This window comes from Anthonomus grandis, chromosome 12, assembly GCF_022605725.1.
Source record: "Anthonomus grandis grandis chromosome 12, icAntGran1.3, whole genome shotgun sequence".
NCBI classification, from domain to species: Eukaryota; Metazoa; Arthropoda; class Insecta; order Coleoptera; family Curculionidae; genus Anthonomus; species Anthonomus grandis.
Genome location: NC_065557.1, coordinates 28,245,824 through 28,263,961, shown reverse-complemented (window position 1 = coordinate 28,263,961; position 18,138 = coordinate 28,245,824). Strand labels below are relative to the sequence as shown.

Sequence of the window (18,138 nt, the reverse complement as noted above, 5' to 3'; positions counted from 1 at the left end):
TTTATAAACCACTGGATAGCATATAATATAATAAAATATAAAAACGTTTACGATTTAAATAGGAACAATGAACGAGAGCTTATTACAATCACGATGGCTATCGAAATTAAAACTTAATTAACTGTGGCCATCAATGTTTCAAATTTTTAAATTATAATAATACTTGATAATTAATTGCTTTGGTGACCCTTGGCTGCTATTTCTTTTCTACCTATAAAAACTAAAAAGTGGTTGACAACTTATTAAATGTGGTTTATTAGTTTTTCTACAGTTTCACGAGAAAATTAATTATAAAATATTTAACCTAAGATGGTCTAGAAATTTAACTGGAAACTAAGTTTTAACATTTCTTACTGCGCCAAATATATTAAGTATATTTACACAGCGCCGTCTAGTGGTTACAGCAAAATTCTTACTACTGCTATTTTAGATGTACCCATAATATATGTAATTGAATATGATCCACGATACAAATATTTTATGTCTTTCTTTTTTATTATTTTAATTTTAACTTAATATTCAAAAACTCCACTAATTATAAAAAACAAAATAATATAAATAAAAAAAATATGAAAATTCTTTTTACTTATTTATTTAAAAAATGTTTTTTTAAGATTATTTTGAGCCTAACAAGAATAATAAGCTAATATAAATACATTATGAATAAGTTTGAATATATTATCTCTTCATACAGCGAAGTCGTGCTTTAAATTGCAAATGCGGATGCTTCTTAGATAATTTGATGCCAGTTTCCCGTCATAAAGGAAAAGGAATCTTAGTGTATAATATTTGAATTGAGAACGGATATACTTGAATTGTTTTAAAATTGAGCAAATGCTTTGTTGATTTGCTAAACTTAATTAAGTACAAGAGTTAAATCAACATTTTTGAAAATTACAACAAAATACGAAACTAGGATAGAAACAAAAATGCAACCCAAACAACAGTTAAATAATTACAGTAACTTAAAACTTTTAACAAGAAACACAAAGTTGACCAGACGTATAAGTCGTTCAGTATAGTTGTCACTTAAAATATTTATAAAAAAGTTAAAATTAAACTATATTATCATTACCGACATCTATCAGTTATGTACACTGTACCTATATAAAGAACAAAAACATGACATTGAAGACAGAAATGCATAAAATAAAACATGCGTTTGAAGAAGAAACAACTACATGGCACGCAGAATATTTCTTGTGTTTAGGATTATTAGAATTCTTATTTTAGTGACATTGCAGTAATAGTTTTTTTTGTAAATAGCCTTTTTTGGTTATTAATTATTGTTGAGGATAAACCTATAATGTTGCAACATATTCTGTTGATCAGCCTATCAGCTATCAATTAAATTAGGGAAAATACTTTACTTATTGTTCCTAAAAATAAGTTCCAAGACCAGATTAAAATTTACTTTAAAAATTTGACAACCAGATTGTATTATTTTTTTAGGCACCACCATTTATTTTATTCAAGAAAAAATAAGAACTAAAAGGCTTAGAAAACCACTTGGTCAGGTAGGTTTTTATGTCGCCCCAATAGATATAAAACTGCTACTATCAATAATCTTAGAGATAGAGCAGGCTTATTTTCTGATGATAGGTTTATTAAATTAAATATACAGTTGTAAAAAATAGCTTACTTTTTAAAAACTTTTGGACTTTACAGTTAAGAAGCGATTTTCGAAAAAAAAATTATTACTCATTCGACATATCAAACTAATGATATAACCAATAACAGCATAGAAATGGAGAAGTAATCTGCTTAAAATTACCTTATTCTTCATTCTTAATATTACAACGCAGAATTCTAGTCTTCTTGTAACCAAACCAACGTTAGATCCGTACCTCTTATATTGGTCAAACATCTTAGTCACTTCACAAAAGACTCAACAAACACAAATATCATTCTGATCTTTGTGAACATACATACCACGGAGCATAAGTTTAACATTAAAACTGTTACTTCATAGAGAGAGTAATCTTTATAAAAGAATACTTCTAGAGTCGTGTTATGTAAACAAGTACAAAAATATTAATAAACAACAATATTAAGTAACCAAAAAGGCTATTTAAAAAAAACTTATATTACTGCAATTTCAATAAAATAAGAATTTTAACAATCCTAAACACAAAAAGTGTTCCCGTCTACCATCTAGTTATTTCTTGTCCAAACGTACGTTATAGGTACTATGTACATACTGATAGATGTCGACACTGATACTATAGTTTAATTTTATTTTATTGTTTTTTGATTTTTTAAGTGACAAGACCTGTACTGAACGATTTATACTTCTAGTCAACTTTGTGTTTGTTGTTAAAAGTTTTGTAATTATGTAACTGTTGCTTTATGTGCGTGTTTGTTTGTATCCTAGGTTCGCACTTTGTTGTAATTTTCAAAGTCTCTTTCAAGGCAAAACATCATACCATAACAAATAAAACTAGTAAAGAGAAATTAAGGCTGTATTTTTGAAAATATTTTATTTATAAAAAACTATACCCACGGCCTGTAACCTTCACTCCAACTTTTTTTTATGTGATTAAAATATTTTGATTTGTGGCTTGGAATTAACAAAGTTGGTAAATCAGCTTTATTATTATTTATCAGAAACAAAAAAAAAATCTTTCTAAATTAATGTTATTAGTGTAGTAACATAAAGTGCATTTAAGTTTCTTGAAAGCGTAAAATTAATATTAATTAAGTGGTTCGAGTAAAACGGGTTGCAGCTCCTAGAGATCTTATGCGATAGAAAATTTATAGCTGTGGTTGCACGTATAAATTATGATTACATTTCAAATTAACGTTTAGTACTTTACAGAAGCTTTATAATAATGATAATATTGTAACGAATTATCATTACTATAAAACTTCTTATAAAACACATTAATCTTTGCTAGCAAAAACATACATTTATTTATTAGTAATGCCCAATAAATGTTTCACCTTAATTGAGTTTCGTTTTAAGTGACTTATCTTCAAGGCAACAAAAAATAGTACAATAGTAGTTTCTTTTTCCGAATAATTTGATATGATTATTTTTGAAATCAGTTGATAAATAAGCCCATAAGAAGAAAAAAATTACGTCATATAAATAAACACGTCTAATTAATAGAAATAGCATAGAAGAAAATAGAAATAGCATAGAAACTTTTTTAAAGGCACTTAATGCAAGCCAAATGAAAATATTTTTTATAAAAGCACAAATTTTAACCGTATTTAATTTACTATTCTAGAAATGTTAAAAATTTTATATAAATCCATAAAAAAAATAAAACTCATTTAAAAAAATTGTACTGTCGATTCAGAACATTCGTGACATATAACAAATGAATGTTCGAGACATAAATAGGTTTGACACTTAACATAACTATAGTGTGTTAATCGTCTATTTAAATAAACTAAATAACTCTTTATAGTATCTCTGCGGTTGTATTTCGTTACTTTCGGTAATTTTCAAAACCTGAGAAGCACGCGATCGGATATTTTTTGAAATATTGCTGTTGATTACACTGTATACTGTTATACTGTAGAACACGATCATGGTATTCCTTACACAAATGTAGGTAAAGCACAGTTTGTCGACAATGTCTACACCGCTTTTTGCTTGATTATAAAAAGTCACAATGTCAGGTTTGCACTTGTTACCCGTAGAAGTATCAATTATTCTATCGCTATGCATGTTTCTTCCTTTTTTTTCTTGGGAATTTCCTTTTTTGGGAATATAAGAAACCACAGTGCAAGAATCATGAAATCCAAACATACTAAAGTAAGGTGGACGGATCTTCCCATCCAAAAAATCCGGAGAAATGCCTTACCTGTTCTTCTTAATTGTACCCACTATGGTCAATTTATGATTTTTTTTCATATCTAAGAGAAGACCGGTAAACCATATAGTAATACTGGTAAGCCAGTTATCCAGTGTTATATTTTTTCCAGTACGATCAACGCAAGAAAAGAGTCTTTTTACGATTTGATTTGCAGAATTGGAAAGCCTATGCAAACCTTCTGGCTAAAGCCCAACATAAACCTCTAGTGTTTTAGTGTAAATATTTTAGCATCTGCCAATGCGAATATCTTTATCCCGTATTTGTTAGGGCTTTGAAGGTATATATTGTTTACACTTACATCTGCCTCTGAAAGCTTTAAGCTTTCCATCTACGCACCCTCACAATTTCTGACAAAAATAACGAAAATCTCCCTAATAAGTGCTATTTGTCAGTGGCCCTCCGTTCTTGTTTAGAGTCCTTGTCGTCAAAACGTAAGAACCGTATTAGAAACCAAAATCTGGTAACAGACATGGTTAATCTAAATATACCATTGGCATTCCACAGTTGATAGGTATTCAACCTGCCACTTTTATTGACTTCGGCAAAATTTAGCAAGCCTAATAGTCCCAATATTTGAGCTTTATTTGTCTCCTTATAATCCCTTTTGCGGGAAAAATTTTCAGAAAGCGAATATCGATTAGTGTTTTCTACTATAATATCCAAAATATTGTCAGTAAATATGTATTTTCAACATTCTACAGGATCAATTTTGTTTCGCGAGATAGCAGTATTTCTAGAAAGATCTCTAATTAGATTATAAGATCTGTTTCTGATTTTCGTATTTGGTTCATGTTTCAGCCATTTGATATTTATATATACAGTGAAACCTCTCTTGAGCGGACACTCATGGGACCTTCAAAAAGTGTCCGCTCAACGGAGGTGTCTGTCCAAGGGAAAAAGGCCACACAGAAGCAAAATTCAACAGCATGTTATTTTTTTAAACAAGTTTAATATTAATTATTTAATGACAATAAGTATATAATTAGGGTTATAAAATAATTATAATTATGAAAAAAAAAATAAACTTAAAAAATAAACCAAAACAAAAACTTATGAAATGACAAACCGAAAATAAACTAAACTAGTACATACATACATATAAAGATTTTTGTAAGAAATAATATGTAAATATTTTGGAACACATGTACAAATTAAGATCATTGTTTATGTTTAAAATATTCTAATAAAGACGTTTGTCGATTTTTTCTGTTGAGCAAAGTATCTTGGAAATGAAGATCAAGCTTAGATAGTAAATCTAGAGCAGACAGGTCACCCCTAGCCTGAGTAAAGCGTTTTAACTGTCGCATCATATTAAAATCCTGTTGATAAGTAGTCAATTCATCTTCTTCCTCAACGTGTTCCTCTTCTGACTCATCGGACGATACCACTACTTCCTCTTGATTCAAAACCTCCAAAGGAAGGTCATCAATTTGCTCCAATATTAATTCAATGTCTACATTAAAAAATTCGTTGATATCATTATTGTTTATCATTCCAAAATTATCCTTATTCCTCAACGTTTGAGCTAAAAGTGACAATAGAATGTCGTCTTCATTTTCCCAGATATTTTCTGAACTATTAGAGTGTGTAATGCCATACTTAATAAAGCAATTTTAAACCGTTTTCTTTGTCACTTGGTCCCATGCAATGTTTATAAAATTGCAAGTAAATTGCATCTAGGACGTGTATTTTTCTGGCTAATTCTTGGGCTGATTCAGCAGTATTTATGGCTAATAAAAGTTTTTTAATAATGATTGTCCTATAAAATGTTTTAAAACTCTTAATAATACCCTGATCTAAAGGCTGTACAATAGAAGTGCAGTTTGGAGGCAAAAAAATCAATTTAATATTTTTCAATCTTATATGCTTTGGGTGACAACATGCATTGTCGAGAACTAATAAAATTTCTCGTTTTTCACGCATCATTTTTTTATCAAATTGATTTAACCATTTGGCCATTAGTTAATGCATAATTAAACATCCTCCTGTATATCTAATTTTACGTGTTTTTTTTTTTTTTTTTTTTTTTTTTTTTTTTTTTTTAAGAAAGTTGTTAAGGGTGGATCATTTTGAAATGAAAGCACTATATAAAAAGTAAAAAATAGCCCAGTCTCATCAGCATTATAGATCTTTTTGGCAGCATAATTCTTAATTATAGATGGTACTTTCTCCCAAAATGTCGTGACATCGACAGAGCTCACACTTGCGGCCTCCCCACTGATAGTTCTAAAAGCAATGTTGTGCCGGGTACAAAACTTTTGCAGCCAACCTTCTGATGCACTGAAAGTTCTATATCCCAAACCATCAGCGATTTCTTTGGCTTTCGTTTTACCAATTGTACCTAAAAAGATAATAGGCACATGTAAAATATATAGTAATATGTGTAATAATTGAAGTATGTTACCTGATAATGGAATATTTTTGCTTCGAGCTCTAATGAACAACTCATAGCACTGTCTGTCAATATTTCTGCCCTCTTCTCTTAGGAAGCTTCTTTTTTCATTCACATTTATATTTGAGTGGAACTTACTTAATAAAACATCCTTATTTTTAATAATCTCAGCTACCTGTTTTTTTCCTATTCCAAACCATTTTGCTAAGTCGCGTACGCTTAGTTTGTCTTTAATAAAAATCTCAATTACGACAACTTTTTCTTTAAGAGTTAGCACTTTACGTTTCGATGACATATCGGTTGTTACGCTAATAACGCTAGAAGATACGACAATAAACTAAAGCCAAATGCATTAACAAAACAGTCAAAACACAAAAACATCCCGACAAATCGGTGCCATGCAAGTAGTACCGTCGTTTCGGGGAAAACTCAGGCTCTGGCGCCAATGCAACCACCGATTGCGTGTTTAAATTTTTTCTGTGTCCGCTCAAGAGAAGGTTTAGCGGTTCTTCGGACCACTTTTAGGTGTCCGCGTCCGCCCGAGAGAGTGTCCGTTAAAGCATATGGGAATTTAGTGTATTTTCAATGGGACCAAAAATAAATTTCCGCTCAAGGGAGTTGTCCGTCTATTGGAGGTGTCCGTATCAGGAGGTTTCACTCTATATTCATACACCCTTTCCTATGAAGTGTGATTTTTTTGTAAACCTACAAATAATCTAAACCTTCGTTTTTATATTGCGAAGGGTTGTTAGGTGAGGTCAGAAATAAAACAGAAACCTGTTTGCTTAAATGTTGACGTTTCGACTTATATTAAGTCATCCTCAGGAAACGGATTAAAGTAATCACAGAGATGAAACTAAGTAATTTCAAGTATATAAAAAACACTATTAAAATTAATGTTTTTTACGTGTACAAAAATTAAAACAACAAAAAAAAACAAAAAAAAAAACACGACACAATTAAAGTTGCATTCAGGTACAATCCGTAAAAAGAATTTTTTTAGTAAAAAAAATATATAAAATTAATTTTTTATACATTACACCTCTTACCTAAGTCTAGGTTTCTTTAGTTTCATTTTCATACTCTTCCTCATCGTCAACGGGAGCCTCCTCTGCCAATTATCCATTAAACTCTCCAAACGGTTTTGATCTTTTTCGTAACTATAAAATACAAAATTTTCCTGTAGAAAAGCTTTTATCAACAAAATATTAAAATAAACTATAAACTCACCTCAAAAATTTGCATCACAACTAATATCACTGATCTTATTATTCACTCACATATAGTCGCGCTGTATCTTTCAGATCAAAATACGTAACATACACAAAGCTTAAATACTTACAGCACAGAACCCAAATATAGAGAAATGCGTGTTGCCTAATAAACAGACAGAAATTCTGTTGACAGCTTTATTAACATTGTTGACAAAGACGGGGGCAGCCATCTTGCGTGGCGTGTGGCGGGAATTTTAAGACTGATCTATTGCGCGATATTTAAATTTGAAGTAATTTGCAGAATTACAGAAGTTGATGCGTGTGACGTGCAGTGTGATTTGCAGAATTACAGAAGTGATGCGCTGACGAGTGATTTAACATTAATATTAACACATCAACTAAAATATTATTTGATTTAATTCTAGTTCTCAAGATATTGCTTGTTTAGGATATTTAGATATAGATACTTATCAAGAATTATAAATTGGCACGATAGGTGTGGAAGCATATTTTAAATAAAACGCCTAAAAATAAATACAATATATTTTAAATTAAATACTGTAAACTGTAAGTATGATATTAATAAGACCTTTTATGTAAAAAATGGAATTGTTGCAGGTCGAAAGCACATTTTAACAGAAAATCCTAATATTTTCTGGATATTCGGAAAAGATTACCTGCTTTTTTGTGTTTCCATAAGAGATTAAAATATTATAAGAAACATGTAAGAAACATAAAAAATTAAACATATATATTTTTTAATCATCTATATAATTGTAACAAAATAATATATATCCACATATTATGGAAAATAAAATCTTAACTTTTATAACAACCAAAACTGAACCTATTTCTTGGAAAAAATCTGGCTTCTTATTGTAAATAAATTAATTAATAATGACTAGATATAACATAAATACATTTGTACAAGTTAATATGCATGTTTTTTCTTTTATATATTTTTTTAGTATAAGCAAATAAAAACAATTTACGATTCTGGATTTTTGGTTGATTACAATCGGATAAAGATGTCAAAAGTCAGTGGGGTTGTCTCCAGTAAGTATGGAATATGAGGCACAATAAAACAGGTTGAGGCAGTATATTGTGTATTCAATATTATATTCTAATCGGGTTAAAATTAATTATCCTAATAAGTAGTTCATCCTAATGGTCCAAAATATGTAACTCTTTATTATTAGGAAGAATTGAATATAACAGTAGTTATGATCATAATTAAGGTTCTAAATAATATTTTAAAGGGTTTTATATTAGTCTACAATTTTATTTTAAGCAAATAACATGATTTTAATTATGGGTCAGTAAATAAAATAGGACTACAAAAAGCATAGCATTTACTGTCAAAATGTCTCAGGTAGTTTACCTTAGGTATTTTTAAAATATTTAAGCTATAATTAAAATAGTTTAAATTCAGCGATTTTCAAAAAGCTGAATAGACTTTTTAAAAATAAGATATTACCTACTAATATCCTTACCTTGAACAATTTGTTTTACAATGTCATGCTGGTCACAAAAAGAGAAGTTCTTAAAAAAATGTTAATAAACCAACCAAAACTTTTTTTCTAAATTGACTAAATGACCATGGTTATCCAAAAATGTGTATAACTTAAGGTGGATTAAGTCGATTTGAGAAATTAGTTTTTGAGAAGAAAATGTCAATCGGGATCTGTCATCATTTTCTTTAAACTGAACAAATAGAAGTTGTGTTTCTACTACATGTGAATAGCATTTTTACTTCAGCATCCCGCCTAAGACGCACAGGATTATCAGGGTTGTTGAAATCAGAACTAGAAGAGTGTTTGGAGCAAACTCGATATTTAGTGACATTTTAGTCGATAGTACATTTTAGTCGGAAATTTTAGTCGGACTTACATGACAGATGTTTCTCCAAGATTTTTGTAAGGATGGATTCAATAGAAGTTTAAAAAATCTATGTTTTCGGTGACTGTCTGGGCAATTCCTAATATACAAACTAGTGCATAAAGTTTGTATATTAGGAATATCTTACGCACAAATATGTTAATCTAGATGAAGACAAGGAAAAGAAAATACTAGACATTTTCCCAGTGGAGGTCCAAGAATTAAAACTGAATTATAAAAAAAATTTAAAATTGAGAACATTGATATAGATATGTTTAAAATAGGATTGAATCTATAATTATACCCTGGAAAATAATAATACATCCAAGATGCACCTCAACATTATTAGAAAACACTTAGGTATGTCATAATTAAAATTTACCTGTCTCTTGCTCTATGTAGTTGCACGATGATTCGATGTTTGCACGTTTGTAAAATAATTTATCAATCCATGACAAAAGCTATAAAATTACTTTAAAACTTTAAATTGGCAGAAAATTATGAGGCTTGGTTTGTTTTCCACCCAAAGAGAACTTCAAAAGGATAATCGTCAATCTATTACTTGGTAATCAGGTAAAACACTTTGTTTATAAACTATTGTCAAGTTTTAAATTATTGTGGTTTTACCTGCTATAAATAAAATAAATAATCTTTAACCTACATTCACCTTATCTATCTTTATACCTGGTAATCAGGTAAAACACTTTATTTATAAAATATTGTTAAGTTTTAAATTATTAAAGTATAATAAATATTAAACGACAAGAAATAACACCCACCTTAGTCTAAATAATAAATGCTTAATAATTTTGCCTACATTTTAGGTTTTTTCCACGTTTTTCTTTTTGAAGAAAAGAAACAAAAAGCTTTTTAACAAATATAAAATATATTACAATAATATATAATAATACGAAAATTATATGTTTTGTTTAGTAGGTATTACTACTAATCTGATTCTGTGCACTCATTTTAAAATTTCCTTTTCCGTATGTGTTATTGTATTTTTCTATATATCAGGTGTTATGGTTTGCAGTGCTCTATGCCACATGTTTAAGCAATCTTGGTGTGAATTGCCATCCCTGCTAATGTGCTTATTGTAATAGGATTTGGATATGCCCCATATATGTTCGATTGGTTTAAACATACAGTGATATGGTGGCAGGCGAAGAACTTTATGACTGAACTGCTCAACCAGATCATCTATAAAATATTTTTGCTTTGCTTTATTTCTAAAAAAAATTATAATTATTAAAGGCAAATATTAATATATTATAAAACTTGGTTTTTGAAACTTACCTTGCAACAATTCTTAAAAGTTCACTTTTAAACATATTGTTTAAAGACTTTATATTCTCGGTAATTAGCCACTCCTGAATTGCTGGTTTTGTTCAAGAACTGTTTAGTTCTTTTATTTAAGAGCATGATGTGGCAAGGAGCTTTGTCCACAATTATTAATGATGGATCAGTTAAATTTTTTAACAAATCAAAGCAAACATATTCCCGATTCATTTCACCATGGTAGTTGCTTGTTTGACTCATTAGGGAAAAAATAAGATCTGCGTTTTCAATAAATCCATCTTTATTTCCCATTCGCATTAAGTATGATATATCTAAAATAATATTTATACATAAAAAGTTTAGATAAATGATAAATGATAAGTTTAGATAAAAGATAATTCTAATCTTACCTCTTACCATCGCTTTTAATCTTTCTCACGCTCTTTTTATTATCATCCTGCCATGAACGCCCTATGGTTCCATTTTGAAAAATCTTTTTCGTCTAGGAAGACAAATTTATATATGCTCTTTTCTTTCTCTTTTTCTTTTATATACGACTTTAAAAATCGACACGTTTAAATGCTATATTAGGCAGTTCTAAAAGCCTCCTTCTAGGATCATCTTTTTTCCATTTAAAGCCAATTTCTTTTAGAACTGAGCATAATGGTATGCGACAACCATCAAATTTTAATTTTTCTTTAAGTTCTTGCCATAAAAAATTAAAGTCACATATTTTTCCAAAAATAAAAGAAAATATTAAAAAATACCTATTATATATAACCAAATAATAAAATACTTACTTTACTCGTACATTGTATAAATAGTATTAGGGATACCAGCAGTATCTAAAATTGTTAAGTCTGTAACCCTTTTGCTTGAATTTTGCTTTTTAGGGGAACTTAAATGGATATAGTTTTTTATTTTACAGGAGATTCTACTAACTAAAATTAATAATCCGTAATCTCGCATATCAGATGCGGCTACTGAAAGATAATGCCTAGGACAGTAAAGAACCCTAATATAATATTTTAATAACACTTATATTAAACAAAATAAATATAAGATATTAAGTTTTTAATTTCATGTTTTTTTTCTTTTATTAGTTATTCTAAGCAGTTAATTTAAAAACAAGATTGAAACCTTAAATATACTATTTTCTAATTGAAAAAATTTATTTTATAAGTATTAAAATTATTGTTTTCACAGGCACATAAGGAAAAATAAATAAATATAAAAAAATTAATATCTATTTTTACACTACATGTCCATGCACATTTTATCGTGCATATAACTAAATAGATAGACTTTTAAATTTATAAATGAGACCATTTGGTAGTCGGCTCAATAAAATCTTAAATTATTTTATTAACCTTCTATATATATATATATATATATATATATATATATATATATATATATATATATATATATATATATTTTATCTATATTTTATCTAATAATTAATATGCATATAAGCCTTAATTGGAAAGTGTTATAGTATCTGTAACTATATAGAGTGGCCCGCATTGAAACAAACACATGGGCTCAAACATATATTGCTCCCATACATTTTAATTTGGCAGTTTGCCAAGCGGTTTGAAGCTGCCAGGTCTATGAATAATTATATTAACTAAAACGAGCTCAACCTCTGCTCGTTGGTTAATTGAAACCGCCATTTGGCCACGATACCCAGTAACGAGTTTTTAAACTTTCTGTGTATATATTTTTTATAATTAATTATTATCTAACACTTTTATGAAGAAATAAGACCGCAAACAAAGTTTAATTTTAAAATAATGGTGTTATATAGTTTTTAGCCCGATTAGGCATAAAGTGGAAAACGGGAAAATATATTTGCTATTTCCAAATGTCCCTGCGGTGTAATAAAGATTTAGGTGTATTTGAGTTATTTGGGGAGTTTGCCAAATGGATCGATAAAAGTTTTAATATTAAGGAAGGATTTGATAAGGAACTATACGCTGGGAATCATATATAAAAGTACTATAGATTTAAAACATTAATATTTATTAAGGTGAGTATCATTTACTAAGATGGTTTTTCTACAAATTATTTCAACACTCAAGGGGATTATTCTCACAAAGTATAATATATTTAGTAGCATAAACTATTTATACTGCAAGACTTGTTTCCGCGCCTATGTCATTGGGTGTTTTTTGATGGTAGTCTCTGTAGGTAATAATTTGGGTATAGGTACTAATGTATGTATAATAATAACATTCTTAAGATAAAATGGATAAGTTTTTTTTAGGTAAAATAATTAAAAATATATTTTTTTATCATGATTCAAAAGACCATTGAACGAAATAAACTACAAGAAATAGAAATAATAGATAAGATTAAAAAAAAATGATATTAAGAAAAACAAAGGAAATTAAGTGCAATATCATTAGGTAATTTTACTTCTATATTGTAATATTATTTAAGTTAATAAGATATATTTTATAATAAACAATTAAATGTAGATAATCTCAGAGGAAGAAAAGAGAAGGAGTTAATTCTAGATACTTTGCCTTGAAGTTTTATATCAAGCTATTCTTAAACGGCTAAAGCTCCTTTTTTTCTGGTAATATAAATTGTGTTATTAAATTATATTTCACAAAAAATGCTCAATAAGAGTTTAAGATGCCAAGTTAATGGAGATATTGTTAAAAAAAGTTTTTTAAGAGGCAAGAAGATAAGAATTAGGAGGTTTTTAAATCTCTGTAATTAAAAGAATCAACTGATTTTTAAAGCCCATCCTAATAATAAATCCAAATAACATCCTAATTTTGATTTTTCATGTAGATATCAGTAAAAAGGATTATTAAAAATAATATGTAAAGTATTAAAATCAAGGTACAAAATTAATATCTTTTACTTACTTTAGAACTTAGTCTTTCACAATTTTTGGGAAAACACTCTAAGCAATATCCTTTATTCAATTCGATTCAAATTCTTTCACTTTAACCAGCAAGATATCAAAATATAATTAAAATTATTGCAATTAAATTTTATTAATATAATTAAACTGTAATATAATCCTAATGGTATAGGTTTAAAGACTGGTGCAAAACACGTGTAGCTTTATTAAACATGTTTGAGGCAAAGACTTGGTGTCTTTTACAAGTTGATTTGGTTAATACTAACTTAGCAAAATAGAGAGCAAGTTAACTTAGCAAGTTAACTAACCAAGTTAGAGACTACATTATAATTATTATTGTTTACATATCTGTCACCTATATTTATACGATATAAAATGATTATTAAGCGTGCGGTCAGCGAAAAAATTAATATAAGTATAATATGTAATATGTGAACCATAATTGTTATAGCAACCTTTAACTCCTATTGCCTAAGAGACAAACTTACGCAAAGAATTAAAATAAGGACTTCATATATATGATGGTTTATGATTTGGAAGTACTATTTCTGGTAGATTAGATATCTACCGTTATTATTGCGATATTATAATTCTCCTACAAGAGTTTTAATTGATTCTTCTTCTAACTTGGATCATATAATACCTACATTTTATCATTTAATCTGCTATCGCAGATCATTATTGAAAGTTGTAATTAAAAAAAAATATATGTAGACAAAAAATCTGAAATCTAAAACCATGGATTAATATTAGCTTAATAACCAGCATAAAAATAAGAAAAAAATAACAAACACATCGTTTAAAGCATTCTACTCCAACAAACAAAATAGCATTTACCGAATATCGCAACACTTTACTTAATAAAAAAAAGGAAACATGAGTTTTATAGTGCTCAAATTCGGAATGGTGGTAGTGACATTAAAACAATGTACAAAATTATAAATGAAGCATCAAATTGCAATACTATAAATTATGACATTGAGCTTGACATAATATATTTTATAATAACTCTAATAAGTATAAGTTACTTACTACTATAAGTTTAATTATAATATCGACTTTTTTATATTGATGTTTTTTAATAAATATTGGATATAACACGTTCAAAGAAATAAAAACCTCTCCTAATCTGATAAAAATGAAATCAGATGCACTATATTCTATCTCTAAGACCAGTAAATAAAAATAAAATTATTAAATAAATTGAAACTTTAAATAATTTGTGCTGACGGTGTAACTTTAAAAATTAAATAACACATCCATATATTCTTGTATACCTTTATAGCTTATTCATATGTATTATTGTATCTCCACTTACGCATATAATCAATTTAATTTTTAAAACAGCTAAGGTCTAAAAATCTTGTAAAGTTGTTATTGTTAAACCAATTTTCAAGTTTGTGAATAAGACCAATATAAATAACTACCATCTAGTTAGCATTATTAACACATTTTCGAAAGTTCTTGAAAAGTGTATAGATTTGTGAATAATGTAACTCAAAATTAAATTAAATTAAATTGACGCTATTGGTGTCTAGTCAAAAAAAGATTCTCACAGTCTTTTTGGATTTGGCCAAAGCGTTTAACACGGACTCTCACAATCTGCTCCCTCCTCTAGGTACTGAAATCTCTCGGTGTAAAGGAGACTGTGTGAAATCTCTTTGCCAATTACCTGCCAGGGCCCGACTGCAGCCAGTTTCTATTGAAGCAACCATAGGCTAAGAATACTGTTTTGAGTCAATTCTCTTTATAAACTACATCAATTCTTTTCTGATGAATATTGCAATAAAAATAAACTATAATACCGTATGCCGGAGATACAGGGGTGGTTTTTTTGGGAGAGACATGGGAGTCTGTGAGGAATTATGCTATTGACAAAATTGGTAAAATCAAGCATGGGCTGGACTCTTTCAAGTTATCGATAAATGTTTCAAAAACGAATTATATGTTCCTTTTCCCTTTTAATGGCAAGCCTTCTAGATTACGATAGTATTTTTGTAGAAGGTCTGCGTAGTTATTTATAGTAGATTAACCACAAAAAATATTTAGAGATAGTCATAAACCAACACCTTAAATCAGATCTTAAGATTGAGAAAATATAAGAGAGTTAATTTATATAAGTTCTGTTTGATTTTGTTTTGTTGACTGAAGTTTGTTGATTCTGGCATATAGGAACATTGTTAAGTCATTGCTTAGGTGTGGTGTGGTTTCTTGGTAATAACCCTACAAAATGCACTGAATAGCTTGACTTAAAATTATATATTAAAATCTACAAAAAGAAAAAATGCTATTCTACCTATTTACTCTACTTAACAGAATTGTTTTGCTTTGTCATTTAAAGCATAAAGTTGTTTACTCATATTTTTGTCAAAATTGAGATTTTCATTTCTTTCACTTTTCAAAAACAAGTATTGTTTGTTAATAATAACGATGCAAAGTTTACCATGCATGACAGAACTGGAGAACACAAAGCCGTAACTAGCATGAAAATTGTCGACATATTGAAAACATCATTGTTATCCGCGAGACTGTAGTAAAAATGGCGGGTTTTACGCATATCTTTTTTCATCTCGCAGTTGACAATATCTTGAAATTGTAAACTATGACGGATCCAGGCTATTATTAGCGAAAAAAGACGTAAGTGCAGTTAAAGTCTGTTTAAGTAGTATTTATGTCTTACAATTAACCGTAACTACAGGCAACAAATAATTTCTGTTATTATAATTCTCAAATTGATTATAGAATTGGATTTACGGATGGTTAACTACCGAAGTATTTCTGCTATCAAATATAAAAAAAAAACACTTTTATGCTTTGTAAGGCAGTGCTGCTCCTACTAAAAAATATGATCATCTTATCTCGCGCTTATGTTATATAATTTGCTATCACCTTACATACGACAAATAAATAAATTATATAAATTTAGTATTAAATGTAGAAATTATATATATGAATATTTAAGTCGATTTAAAAATATTTTTGCTGAGTAAAGCTTTCCATGAATTATGAAATTAGTCGAGTTTTATTTTATTGTTTGTCAATGAAGTTTTGCGTTTGTTGTAATTACATAAATAAATTATTAGTTTGTAATCATCTAGTAATTTTAAAGTGCCAGCGTTTTGCATATACCAGTATTTGGTTGCCTAGGTGCACTATATTTATTACCAAGATCATACTATAATCATTATAGCTAAAAATTTGCTTATTTATATTAGATAAATCACTCTTTTATTAATATATCTATTATTATTATAGAGTTCATCAAAAATGGTAATCGTACTTCCCCCTGGAGAAGGAGGAACCATTCACTTATCCCAGATATTTTAGATATCAGAAGGATAGCCTTTTCCATCTTATCGGGCTCTGTTTTTTACCTATATTTATAAATAATACACTTTGATACACTACAAGCAACTAAAATTACGTGATATATTTCTACACTCGTTGACGTTATCTGCGTTTCCAATGAACTTTCTGACGATTCGAGATGTAAATATTATTGTAGATTTCTGCATTAGCTAATAGATGCTTTCCTTAAGTTTGAGCAGTTTTCAATTTTTGATCATGCTCTTTGGTATTACTCCTGTTGTTGACACAATAATTGAGATTATCCGCACTTCTCTTATTTTTCATTGTCTTTGTATCTGCTGTCTTAGATCCCTGTATTTAACAATCTTTTTAATATGTTTTGCTCTTAGGTTATTATTAGGAATACCTGCATCAATAAGGGTTGTCTGTGTAGAAATTTTATCGATTAGTATTAGGTCAGGCCTATTGTTACTTTCTTACTGTTATGAAAGTACAGTGAGATTCCAATACAATTTGTGTTGCTTATTTTCAAGAACTGGTTCTGGCTTATAAGTATAATATGGCACCTTGGCTGCTGACAACAGGTTTAGTTTTTCTGCGGGCTGTTGATGCAGTATCTTTGCAACAAGATCATGCCGTTCTTTATATTCCGGTGGTGCAAAAGTTGACATTTACCGATGACATGCTGAATGGAGTTCGTTGTCTTACATCCATACCTACATGCGAAGAGCACACGGAAAAAACGATGAATGCCCAAATAAGAAATGTCTAGAAAGGCGTTTTTTAATTAATTTCGCATTATTAGTAAGTCGATTATGTATTTTTAATAAATAATTAGCATATTAACTTAACTTTATATTCTATTATTCGTGTAAACATAGTTTTTATGTCTTAATATCTGCCGAACTTGTGATATTTCTTAAAATGCAATGCAATTACCTGCTTTTAATGGGAAAAAATATGAAAGTACGTTTTTTTTGGTATTAAATTTAATGGCAATAATTCTTATTACAACATAGATATATTTTTGGGATAACTTATTATGTGTATGTTTTTATCTTAAAAAATTTCATACCTTGATATAGATGATACGGGAGTCTAAATTCACCACTTTGGTTTAATGTAACAATCTTTTCAATAAGATCAGCTGATTCTCAGAATGAGACGCGATAATATGCTATTCTTGGATGGTCAATAGAAAATTTTATTTCCTTCATAGGCCTGCAAGAAAAGGGACATTTTTTTCTATAAAGCGTTCCTAGGTCTTTCGCCATTTTTTTGCAATATTGTTGATTTGTGTCTTTTACATTAAACGGAGCTGGTTTTAGCCTAGATGATGGTAGTACATCAATCCAATCG

The 18,138-nt window shown here is 28.8% G+C and overlaps 2 protein-coding genes and 1 long non-coding RNA gene across 5 annotated transcripts in view; 1 reads left to right on the top strand and 2 right to left on the bottom strand.

Annotated features, from left to right (window-relative positions):
- LOC126743431 (alkaline phosphatase-like) overlaps nt 1–18,138 on the top strand; it is a 653,262-nt gene that overhangs the window by 98,094 nt on the left and 537,030 nt on the right. The window lies entirely within an intron of this gene.
- Nucleotides 5,398–7,098, bottom strand: LOC126743432 (tigger transposable element-derived protein 4-like). Its single transcript, XM_050450533.1, has 2 exons — nt 6,232–7,098; nt 5,398–6,168 (listed from the first exon to the last, which is right to left on the bottom strand). Exons 1-2 carry the CDS (start codon nt 6,512–6,514, stop codon nt 5,801–5,803), a joined length of 651 nt encoding a protein of 216 aa, XP_050306490.1. The 5' UTR covers nt 6,515–7,098; the 3' UTR covers nt 5,398–5,800.
- On the bottom strand, nt 10,179–11,688 carry LOC126743435 (uncharacterized). Of its 3 annotated transcripts, none has more exons than XR_007662870.1 (3): nt 11,000–11,688; nt 10,608–10,921; nt 10,179–10,540 (listed from the first exon to the last, which is right to left on the bottom strand). It is a non-coding gene; the product is annotated as an uncharacterized LOC126743435 (long non-coding RNA). The 3 variants fall into 3 exon arrangements; XR_007662871.1 differs by having other exon boundaries at nt 10,608–11,285; nt 11,390–11,688; XR_007662869.1 differs by having other exon boundaries at nt 10,608–11,688.

Excerpts from the sequence above, each read along its gene's own strand:
- LOC126743432 (XM_050450533.1), bottom strand. The coding sequence starts at position 6,514 with ATGTCATCGAAACGTAAAGTGCTAACTCTTAAAGAAAAAGTTGTCGTA. Across the intron at positions 6,169-6,231 it reads CAAAAATATTCCATTATCAG|GTACAATTGGTAAAACGAAA; the intron begins GTAACATACTTC and ends TTATCTTTTTAG.